This window comes from Plecotus auritus, assembly GCF_963455305.1.
Source record: "Plecotus auritus genome assembly, chromosome: 3".
Classification (NCBI taxonomy): domain Eukaryota; kingdom Metazoa; phylum Chordata; class Mammalia; order Chiroptera; family Vespertilionidae; genus Plecotus; species Plecotus auritus.
Genome location: NC_137772.1, coordinates 177025398 through 177036585, shown reverse-complemented (window position 1 = coordinate 177036585; position 11188 = coordinate 177025398). Strand labels below are relative to the sequence as shown.

The following is an 11188-nucleotide window of genomic DNA, read 5'->3' as shown; positions in this document are numbered from 1 at the left end:
AAACTACTTTGGAACTCAGTGCTTTTTATTTACAAAAGAAAAGTAATACAGTAAAAGTCTGTAGCTAATCAGCTTGGAGACACGGATTAGGAATCTGGGGCGAGGGGAAGGTAGTCTGCTGAGAGAGGGGGGCTCTGGCTTTAAGGGAGCTGCAGAGTCCCAGCCTCTAGGGGTTCCTGAGGGCCAGCCCCATACCCTCTCCCCTGCCCCACCCCAGCAAAGGCTCAGATCAATGGGCTGTCAGTTGGGTCTCTCGCTACCCACTCTGGTTTTTCCAGAAGCCCGAGTTCCCAGCTCTCGGTAGGGAGCTGGAATGGCAGGGGAAACTGAGGCCAGAGAGCCCATAGGTCCTGCCACCACACCTCACTGTGGGGTGATCTTGGCAGCCTCAGCCCGGATAAGGGCAATGAGGTCCTGGTTGATGAGGAAGACGAATCGCAGGCTGGCAATCTATAGGCAGGAGAGAAGGGTGGCTGAGGACAGAGGTGGGACTGGAAGCCAGGCCCACATAATGGCTCACCACACCCCAGGCAGGTCTCACTGTGGCCTCTCCACCTCCTTCCCAGCTCACCTCCACCACGGAGTTATTGCTGAGGCGCCATTTGGAGCCACACAGCACCGGCCGTCCATCTATATAGATGGGCCGCCGACCTTCATTGGCAATGAAGAAATCACCATTGTTTTTCAGTTTGATGACACCTATGGAACAGAAGAAAAAGAGGATGGTGTGGTGGGGGAAGACCAGAAAAGAGCCCAAAGCCCCCATGTACCCTCTCTGATTCCTGGGGGTGGGCTAGAAGGCACCCAGGACTCCCAGATTAGAGATCTTGAAATGCCAGCTCATTCATGAGAGTTTCCAGAGAGACCACGCCCAAGGCTGCAGAGGGCAGCGAGAAACCAGGAGAGACATCCTCACTGCTTCTTGTTGGTACCTTGCTTCCGGGAGATCTTCCAAGCTGGACCCTCCAGAGACAGGTCCACGTCAATCTGGTTATCCTTGGTTGCCCTCCCCAGGGTGATCTGGGGAAATGCAGCAGGTGAGGGCTAGCTGCTGAGGATTGGGGGATGGGTCCACACAGGCCAGGGAAAGATGAGAAATCAGGGACCAGACACAGAAGGGGCATGAGGGGAAGACTGATGGAGAAGAGAAACAGGAGGGGGGAATGGGAATGGGATGGAGCTGGGCCTGCCTTACCTCTCTCGAGCGCATCAGGTACCGCACCATGCGGCCCCGTAGCACTGCCAGCGTCTGGTTGTCGAAGTCTGGAGAGCTCATGCCTGGGGAAGGAGCAGCTTGTGTGGGGGAAAGCCCACCCTTTAGGGCTACAGGGCAGAAGGCAGGGAGCCAGGGCAAGGTCTACTGAGGGAAAGGAAGATGCACCTAGCCAGGTAATCACAGGCACCCAGGGTGGGCTGAAGAGAGAAGTGTGCCCCTCCTGGTCCCCTGGCCTCCTCACCTGTGATGCTATCTACAAGCACCTGCCACTTATGCAATTCCTGTTCCAGCTGACGAATCTCTCGCTTCTGGCGCCGGTCAGCCACTGTCAGCTCTGGGGTGAGTTGGGGTGGTAAGGAGGGACACACCAAAGTCACCAGCACCTAGTACTGGTCCTCTCTGTTCAGGCAGGAGCTTCCACCCCCTTACTGTCCCCACCAGGGCACACTCACCATGTTCCAGGACCTCATCTCGCATGTCCCTGAGAGATGAAAAGAGAAGAATGAATGAGGTTCCACTCCCAGCTCACCTGCCATCACCATCAGGTACTCCTCGGCTCATTAGTACCTCCCTCAGCCAGTTAGCCCAGTGGCCCAGGAGGCTGCTTCTCTGGTCTCCGCCTAGCCTTCTTCCTGGGGGGCCTGGGGGTGTAAGGTGCTGTGGGAGTGTGAGGGTTGAGCAGAGAGAGGGTGCCAATCGCTACAACTGGAGCTTGAGGCTGAAACTGGGCTGGGCTCCGTTCTCTGCAGCAGGAGCGGTAGGGCCACGTAACCTGAGCACTGCCCCAGGGGGAACACTCGGTTCTCTGCACCCTGCCTGTGGCCCCAGCCACTCACTTGAGCTTACTGTCATCAATCAGGTCCTCTGCATCGGAGAAGTTCAGCACCTGGTCCCCCTTGGGCAGCGGCTGCACTGAACAAAGGACGGAGGGAGGGTCAGCACCGATGCTACTACCAACCTCCAGCTGCTGAGCAGACCACTGAACTGAGGGGACACACTGTAAAGACTGAGCCTGTGGGATCAGCTCGTGCTGAAATGAACACAAGTTAATCCAATACAGGTAATGGAGTGCATGTCAGATTAGGCTGCTTGCTAACTTGGCACAAAGCATGCCTGGGGTTAATGGAGGGCAGAGATGTTTCTGCAAAGGGAAGGGAATTAAGTTTGACCTTTCGTGTGGGCTTTTCTGGTGTGTGAAGGGCTCTCACACAACCTTGAACTACTGTAAATATGGAGAAGGCACTGCTATTAGTTCCATTTTACAGATAAGGAAATAGACACAGGAGGGAAGGTTCATCTCTGAGACTCTAGTTTAGGACAGAATCAAGATTCAAGCTCTGCTTTCCTGATTCCAAACCCAAAAACCAAAGCACCACATGCTCCTGAACATTTTCTGCCGCCCTCAGCGAGGGGCTGAGGCACTAGCCCAGTGGTCGGCAAACTCATTAGTCAGCAGAGCCAAATATCAACAGTACAACGATTGAAATTTCTTTTGAGAGCCAAATTTTTTAAACTTAAACTTCTTCTAACGCCACTTCTTCAAAACAGACTCGCCCAGGCCATGGTATTTTGTGGAAGAGCCACACTCAAGGGGCCAAAGAGCCTCATGTGGCTCGCGAGCCGCGGTTTGCCGACCACTGCACTAGCCCATTTAGAAAGGATGTGCTAAAAGGAGTTACCCTACCCTAACCAGTGTTTTTCAACTGTGAGTCGTACCGTGTTAATGAGTTGTGAAATTAGTTTCATTTTTTCAAAAAATGAGATGGACATAGGATAATATCAGAGCCCATTAGATATGTTCAGGATAAATATTGTTTCATGAAAGTTTCTCAGTTTTTTTCTAGTCAAAATATGAAAGGGACCCGGGCCTCCAAAATCTGAGAACTTCTGCCTTAAGGCTGGCTGTTCCCACAACTGCGAGTGTCTGTTCAGTAGCAGCTCCCACTAGCTAGTGGCTGTGAAACTGTCGGTTGAGGAGTTTGACAACACTGGGTGTCCTCACCGCCTGCCAAACGTTCCCTCCACCACCACACCAGCGTCCTCAGGTCAGACTGTGTGGGGAGATGGGGTGGGTTGGTCACTGCCTCCAAGTCCCTCCCTGACCACAGCTGCCTGAAATTCCACCAACCTAATATTCAATTGACTTAACAACTAAGCAGTGTGCATTCCCTGTTCCTAGGGACTCCTAGTTCTAAATAGCAAAGAGAAATCAAATACCCACATAAGAACTCTTGGAGAGAAAAATTAAACCTTTAAGTTAGCAATTAAGTTTACACAAAATAACTTTCAAAATAGTGACAAAGGAGCTAGCTATAATAGCAAAAATAAATTTATCCAGTATCCATTCTCTCTGTGGGAATTCAGTGATCTCTGGGCCGGAGAAAGCAGATTTGGATGCTGCAGGAATAAAGTGGGCTGCCTACTGGGCACGAAATTCAGAGATCCTTAGGAAAGAACAATGGGCCTCCCCCTGACAAGATTTCCTAAAATCCTCGTGTAGGAATGTCTTTAAATAGCCAGAGCTGCAGGACCCAGATGGTAAAGTGAAGGGCATGACCAAAGTTTCCTTTTCATAACAATGTGAACAACAATGTAGAAGGCAACGGGCAATAACATTTAGGAAGTAAGAGCAGCGTGTGCTGTATTATGCAAGTCTGACCCTGAATCTCAAATCCAACTGAAGCGTTTCCTGCAGTTTAATCAGACTGCTTTCCTGATCTGTCACTAGGAGTGAGAGTTTTACTGCTGAGAGAAGAGATGAAGCAGGGAGCATTCTGGCCCTTGGGGAAGAAGGACAAAAGGACTGGGTGTGAAGTCCCAGTGGGGGTTCTGAATGGCCCGAAGGCAGCCTGGCAGCACTGACTGTTGGTGGGAGGAGAGGCAGTGAGTGAAAGGTAAAGAGAGGGAAGGGCATCATCTCTTGGGTGGGAAATAGGGAAGGGTGAACAGTGAGGGGGATGTTCACATTTTGCTCATACTTGAATGTTATTCATGAAGATTATATTAACATATTACTTATCCTATATAATCAAGAGGTAATATGCAAATCGATCCTCATGCCCTCGCATCACAAGATGGCTGCCCCCACAAGATGGCCACCCCCATGTCATCACAAGATGGCCACCCCCACATTGTCACAAGATGGCCGGCAGGGGAGGGTGGTTGGGGGTGACCAGGCCTGCAGGAGAGGGCAGTTGGGGGCAACCAGGCCTGCAGGGGAGGGCAGTTGGGGTGATCGGGCTAGCAGGGGAGGGCAGTTGGAGGCGACCAGGCCTGCAGGGGAGGGCAGTTGGGTGTCAATCATGCCGGCAGGGGAGCGGTTAAGTGGCAATCAGGCTGGCAGGGGAGCAGTTAGGGGGCTATCAGGCTGGCAGGCAGAGTGGTTAGGGGCAATCAGGCAGCCAGGCAGGCAGGCGAGTGGTTAGGAGCCAGCAGTCCCAGATTGTGAGAGGGATGTCCAACTGTCAGTTTAGGCCTGATCCCGCAGTCGGACATTCCCAGAGGGGTCCCAGATTAAAGAGGGTGCAGGCTGGGCTGAGGGACACCCCCCAGTGCCCAAATTTTGTGCCCCGGGCCTCTAGCGTAATTAAAAAATGCCAAAAACCGAACAAAACAACCAGAAATGATAGACAACTGCCATCTAGACATTTTGCCCAGGATTCCAAGCAATTTTGGCTGAAATTACCCTTGCCATGAAGCTGAAGACCATTCCAGCTACTGTCCCTTCCTCTAGAAGGAACTGGTTTTTGCTGCAAAGAGAGGTGAACCAGACACTGGGAGCCATTGAGGAACTTATTACAGGGCACGTGAAGGCAATTGTGCCCAGAATACTCACACATGCATACCCACTCTGCCAATTCATGGGGCCAGTTACCTGTCTGGTCCTCCAGCAGGTAGTACTGCTTCATGAGCTGCCAGTGGGCCTGCAGAGCCTTGGCAGTACGAGCCAAGTAGAAGGCATCAGGGTGTCTGTGCAGCAGGTCCTGGAAGGTCTCTAAGGTGGGCTGGCTGGTCTGGAGGGCAAGAAGCATGCTCTCTCTAGGCACCTAGGTTTTCTCACCCCTGCCTTTCCACCCCATCCTTGCCCACCCCCAAGCCCATTCCCACTGGGAGCCGGAAGAAGCTATGGCTGTCCAGGGAGCCAGGCTCGCCTCTTCCTGAGTACCCTGTCCACAAGGGTGTGTAGATCTGCACGAGCATGTCTCCAGGCAGTGGGGTCTCCCCACATGAGTTTTCTAGTTCAGCGGTCGCCAACCGGTGGTCTAGTTAGTCCAGCTCCCACCCTGCCCAGCCCCTTCATCAACCTTACTAGACCTCATCCTTACCGATCCCACTTTGCTGAGCAGCTGTTCCTCAGCCTTGCTGAACAGGGCCTTACTTTGGATGGCGGCTATGGCCTCTGGGTGCAGCTGCCTCATTGCCTGGCAGGCCAGCCTAGGTAGGCAGGGAGACAGGTCAGGGCAGTGTTGAAGGGAGGTTGTTAAGCAATCTAAGGTTCCTATTTCCCCCAAAGCCTGCAGGTCTTTGAGATGCAGGAGGAGAGGCCAGGCCCTCGGTAGGAAGAGCCCAAGGCTTAGCATGGTCTCATGGGTTTGTCCAAAGTATGAACAGGCAACTCAAGAAACAAGTCCCTGTGTTCAACCCAGTGAAGAGATTCAAAGGCACAGCCCCTTTGGGGCCAGTCCTGAGGAAGATCCTAAATCCAGCCGAGGCTCTCTCACCAAGACCTTTGTCCTTCTTGGCCAAAGCTGCCACCCATTAGCCACTGCCCAGCACTTGCTCTTTCTCACACTGAGCCCTGTCTGTTTCCTGGTATATCAGGGCCACGGCTAAAGCTTAAGCAGTGCCAGTGGCTGTGGAGTAGAAGACAGGTGTTAAGCATCCAACAAATATGGATGACATTAAATGAAGTAACTGAGGAGGAAGAGTGTGTGGTGCATGTGTGCACAGGTTTATTTGGAACTTGGGGTGCTAAAATTAGAAGGAATTGTGGGTGATCTGTGTGGAAAGGTTGGGAAGTGACTTGCCTCAAACCACAATGCACACAGTGGTAGAACCAGAGCTCCCCTCACCCTATTCTACTTCCTTGAATTCTAGATCCCCTTGCTCCTGATATCAAGCCAGAACTAGCAGGGTTGGCAGCAGGAAGAAGCTTCCCTCTAAAGCCTGAGGATGCAAGGGCCCAGGAGCCCTAACTCCCAGACCCCCTCTTTAGGCCCCCTCCCCAACAACCTCTTTGGGCCCTTATGCAATTCTCTTTGTTCCAGGGGCCAAATTCTGGTATCCCCAGTACTTCTCCACTGCTGGAGCCAGCCCCACTCACTTGGAGATGACAGGATCGTAGAGCAGGGCGTACCAGCGCTCCTGGACTTCCCGAAGGGTGAAGCGGCAGCTGAACTTCACACCCAGGTGGACCGATGTCAGGTCATTGGTCTGCAAGGCCCCAGAGGGGTTTGCTTCAGCCTTACTGCTGGAAAGAAACCCTTCCCTTGCCACCCACAGGGCACTACTGGGCTAGTTGGGGGACAACTAGAGGCTGGGGGAGAAAGAGTGACAGGAAAAAGTGGTGGGAAGCACTACCTGCAACACAGCATTGATGAGCAGGAGGTCATCAGCAGGCTTCCAGCGGCCCAGATCCTTGGTCACCTGAAGTGGCTGTTTGCTCTTTTTTACACGCTTGGTGATTCCAGGAGTGGGGGCTGGGCTGGGCGGCACAGGAGTGCTGGGGGCCTTGGACACCTGGGCAGAGGACAAGAACACAGTGAGCTCAAAACCAGCATCAGGGCAGCTGGTCTTCAAGTGACAGCCCCATCCCCACTCAACAATAAGCAGCATAGGCAGGGAGCTAGTTTTCTAATACCTGTTTCCACCAGAGCACTTCTACACAGTCCTTGACCATATGGGTTCTTCTCTTTACTGGTAGCACCCCCAACCCCAGAGTAGAGGGTGGGTGGAGAGGATACCAGGAAAACACTCTTACTGGTACAGTGTCTGGGGCCAGAGCAATGCCACCTGGGGATTATTTTTACACCCAGCAATGCTGGGAACAGGCTGTCTGCTCCTAGAATAGATGCATGCTCTATGCCTCCCACACAGAATGTGATACAGGATGCACTGAAGCGGGGGGGTGGGGGGGAAGGAGAGGGGTGGAGAACAAGAAAGAGAGAGTAGGAGGAGATAGGTTCCCGGGAGGGAGGCATCTGAGGTAGTTTGGTCTTCTCATAGCATCCTCTGAAGAACTCTTACCACTGACAGGTTATAGGGAAACTCATGCCCGCTGACAAATTGTGGTCATGGACCCCATCTTTCCCCTCCCACTTCCTTGCCACATCTCCCAATTTCTCACCTTCTTCTTCTCACTAGAGGAGGGTTCACTCCCAGAACAGCGCCCTGGTTCCACCCCACTGGCCCCCTTTGCCCGGGTAGAGGACTTGGCCAGGCTGCTCTCCACCAGCTCATCATCAAACTTCTTCCTCTTGATAAACCTGTGGAGAATCCTACCCATTGAGTAATCCTGCCCCCTCCCCAACAACCACTTACACCATGCCTCCAGAACAGGGCAGGTTCCCAGCTCAGTGGATGGGGCATGATACTGCTGTGCCCCACCCGTCTGAGACAAAAGAGTACTGTACCACAAAGATTTCATGTCAAAGACCTGAGATCTCCCTCCCTTGCCCTCTGTCAGGGATTTAGTAGGGACAGGAAAAGCACAAGGCTCTGCCAATTAGGCCTCTAAGGGTCTCAGGTAGTCATTCCCAACAGAGATGAAGGCATGCAGTGCCTAATGCCCCTGTTCAGTCCCTGGCCATCCGAATCCTTACTACCTGGAGGAGCTTCTCCGTTTAGGGATGGTGCCCAAGGCCTGTGAGGAGGCTCGCTTCTGCCCTGCCAGTGACTCTTCATCCTCTGAGCGGCTGGCAGTGCCTGATGCCATCAGGGATGAATCTAGTAGCCCCTGAGAATCTAGAAAAAGAGAAGTAGTGAACTCAGACCTCCTAAGTGCCTAGCAGAGCCCTGAGCCTCTGCTCATAGGTCTTCTCAGCCCTCCCCTGCTTCCTTGACACTTGAGGTTTTAAGGTGGGAATCCCTTGGCCTTCCAGATCCCATCTGGGCTCAGACCTGGCCCAGACCTTCCACGCTGGGCAGTTCTCCCGGTGCCAAGTGTCATGTCGTGCAGCACATGGTGCTCAGGTCAGACTGGTGATGACGACACACCGGGCTCTGGGCATAACTGCTCCCTCTGCCATCAAAATGCAGCCATGCCAAAGAGCAGCAGCTCAACAGCAAGTCAGTCAATTGTGGCCTCTGCCGAGAGGTATGTGGGTGGTGCTGGCCCAGGGGGAGGTGGCAATGCCCAGCCAGGACGGAAAGACACATGTGCCAGGCACGGGGTGGAATCAGCAGGTGCTTGGTGCCCAAACGTTTGGGGAGCTGGCCCGGCCTCATACTACCTTTGTCCATCCTCTTACAGTCCCAAAGCCACTGGTTCCAAACCACAGGGCTAGGAGGAAGGGTCCCACAGGCTCATCCAAGGATTCTGACCAGGTGAGCTTAGAGGCTGAGAGGAGATTCTGCAAAGGAGAAATGAGGCTCCATGAGGCTCAGGATTCCGACTGGCCAGCCTCACCTCCTTATACTGCAACAGGTCCCCCAGGGTCCCATAAGCTAGGGAAGACACAGGGAGAAGAAAGTCAAAAGTCTCTATTTCGCCAATATGACCCTGATAAATCAGTAGCCTTTTGAAGGTCACTGTCATCTTTGAGAATATGATAAAAGCTATGATTCCAGAAAAATGTACAAACACATACTATTTAGGTGGTTCACGGACCTCACTAATTCTACTCATAGCCCCTAGGTTAATGGCCTTGATATAAACTAGGAGGAAACAAGGGATTCTTCGCTCACTCTCAACAGCTGTCCACTCAGCTCAACAGCACCACCCCTTTCCCTCCTAGGCCAAAGAAGGGAAAAGGATAGAATTCCAACCAGTCCATCTCTTTTCTCTCCCCATTTGCATCTTTAGCTTAAGATTTGGTGGGCGGTATCTCGGGGAAACTAACAAATACAGTTTGGAAACTGCTCGAATATCAACCGTCACGGGGGGGGGGTGGGGGGGGGTGGGGGGGGCGGGGGCGGAGAGGCTCCTAAACTCGGCAAAACTCAGGTACTGGGAACTCGAGGGGGCGCGCCGCTTGCGGGTCCCGCTCCTTCTGCCCAGGCTGTTCTTCCGGCCCTGTCCCCAGGTGTGCTCGTCGCACCGCCCCACAGAATACGGCTGGGAATCTTGCCACCTGGGGAGAGGGCGAAGGGCCCTAATTTCACGCCCGACTGAGGCAGGATCTGCGCCTCCTTCCCTCCCTGGGTTCATTCTCCCTCGAGTGCACACCAAGATGGGGGTTAGTCCAGGTCAGTTTCAGGAGCTCGGGATAACAGTGGTGGTGAAACTCAAAAGCAAACACCGAGAGAACCCCGATGCTCTCACATTCTCGGCTTAAGCCCCACGGACTGGTGGCGGGGAGTGGGGGGCAAACACCGGGCCAATTCTCACCCCACCTTCAGCAAGCCACCTTTACGCATGCGTAACGTCTCAGACCAGACTCTGGCCCGGCCCACGCATGCGCAGATTACCAGGGCGCTACCGGGGCGGGGCCCTAAAACGGGGGCCGGGGGGGGGGGGAGTCGTCCCTGGAGGCCACTGGGAAATTCTATCTGATCACCCCAACTCCGCTCATAACCCTTAGAGGAGAACCGCGAGGTCTCACCATTCCTAGGCTGCCAATTCCAACAATTTCTCCGCCGCGACGGCAGCAGCCGCAGGGCCAAAGCCAGTTTCCGTGAGGTACGTCCACTTCCGGGTCTACGAAATAGGAACTTTACAATCCCTTCCGGTTCGCCCAGAGCACAGGCGTGAAGGGGGCGTGGCCATGGCTGCGAAGGTCACAATTTTGCTAACCGGTGAAATCAAAGGCTTTCCCAACAGGGAAACATCAGGGATTATAGGCACCAGAGAGGTTACCCAGTTGAGGGGAGCGATTAAAGGGAGAGGCGAGACTTGGGGCGGGATAGGCTGGGGGGCGAGACCGGGCGGGGCGAGGCGGGGCGAGGTGGGGACGCTGGGAGGAGCCGTCCGACCGTGGGGTGGGCGGGGGCCGCGCGCGGACTAGGTTTCCGAATTCGCTCAAAGAATAGGAGTCTTTGATAGTTTCCCAGGACCAGTATGCACTGTTTGATTCGACCGTAGGTTTTATGAAGACATTCTGTGTCAGGCCCTGTGCTAGTCACGTGACGTTGAGGAGCTCGCTAGAGAGATGTGGCGTCCAAAAGGGGCAGGGAGGTTGATGTCTATGCTATGGAACGGATGGGCCGCTGGGAGAGGCGCTGAGAGAAGGAGCGGTGCTCAGTTGGTCTTCAGCCCAATGCCACCTGGACTGCTAGAGGCATTGTGGGTCCCCGGAGGTAAGAGAGAAAACCAATGGAAGCACCCTCAGAGGGGAGTGCCCTGGAGGGAATCTTGGGATGAGAGAACAAGCCTACAGGAAAAGTTGGGAGGTGTAAGGGATGCCCTGGGAAACCAGAAAAAGTGTCCTCTAAAAGAGGATTTTTCTTTGGTTTATGTTTCCTTGGAGTGCACAAAAGTGTAGTAGCTCGGAATTAAATATCAGATGGAGGGCTGGCCCTTCTAGCCCCGACAGTGTATAATAGCCCCCTGCATCAAAAATCCCCACTTCATTTACTGTCCTGTGATTTTGCTTAATGAATATTAACCTATTTAATCTCCCCTGAAAGGTTGTGTTTCCTGATATAAGGTTTGGTGGACCATCTAGATATAGTATCTATATTCGATGAGAGTTATCAGGGCGGTCTCTAAGCAGATGACAACTGAGCTGTGATTTGATAGTTGATAAGGAACTAGTAATGCAAAGAGCTGGGCTAAGATGACCTCGTCAGAGGGGCAAGCATAGCTCCAAAGCA

General features: G+C 53.4%; 1 protein-coding gene across 7 annotated transcripts; it reads right to left on the bottom strand.

Annotated features, from left to right (window-relative positions):
* Window positions 1–5: 5 nt before the first annotated feature.
* Window positions 6–10095, bottom strand: MCRS1 (microspherule protein 1). Of its 7 annotated transcripts, XM_080661312.1 has the most exons (16): window positions 9979–10095; window positions 9385–9507; window positions 8668–8787; window positions 8041–8179; window positions 7563–7701; window positions 6797–6955; window positions 6540–6649; window positions 5542–5650; window positions 5091–5229; window positions 2053–2128; window positions 1669–1697; window positions 1458–1550; window positions 1196–1278; window positions 933–1020; window positions 572–699; window positions 6–450 (listed from the first exon to the last, which is right to left on the bottom strand). In XM_080661312.1, the coding sequence occupies exons 3-16, from the start codon at window positions 8675–8677 to the stop codon at window positions 364–366; spliced, it is 1389 nt and encodes a 462-aa protein (XP_080517438.1). In that variant the 5' UTR covers window positions 8678–8787; window positions 9385–9507; window positions 9979–10095; the 3' UTR covers window positions 6–363. The 7 variants fall into 7 exon arrangements, with proteins under 7 accessions (XP_080517438.1, XP_080517435.1, XP_080517436.1 ...); XM_080661309.1 differs by lacking the exon at window positions 9385–9507 and having other exon boundaries at window positions 8336–8787; window positions 9979–10081; XM_080661310.1 differs by lacking the exon at window positions 9385–9507 and having other exon boundaries at window positions 9979–10075.
* Between the last annotated feature and the right edge of the window lie 1093 nt (window positions 10096–11188).

Excerpts from the sequence above, each read along its gene's own strand:
- MCRS1 (XM_080661309.1), bottom strand. The coding sequence starts at position 8,384 with ATGACACTTGGCACCGGGAGAACTGCCCAGCGTGGAAGGTCTGGGCCA. Across the intron at positions 6,956-7,562 it reads CCTCTAGTGAGAAGAAGAAG|GTGTCCAAGGCCCCCAGCAC; the intron begins GTGAGAAATTGG and ends TCCTCTGCCCAG. Across the intron at positions 1,551-1,668 it reads AGATGAGGTCCTGGAACATG|AGCTGACAGTGGCTGACCGG; the intron begins GTGAGTGTGCCC and ends AACTCACCCCAG.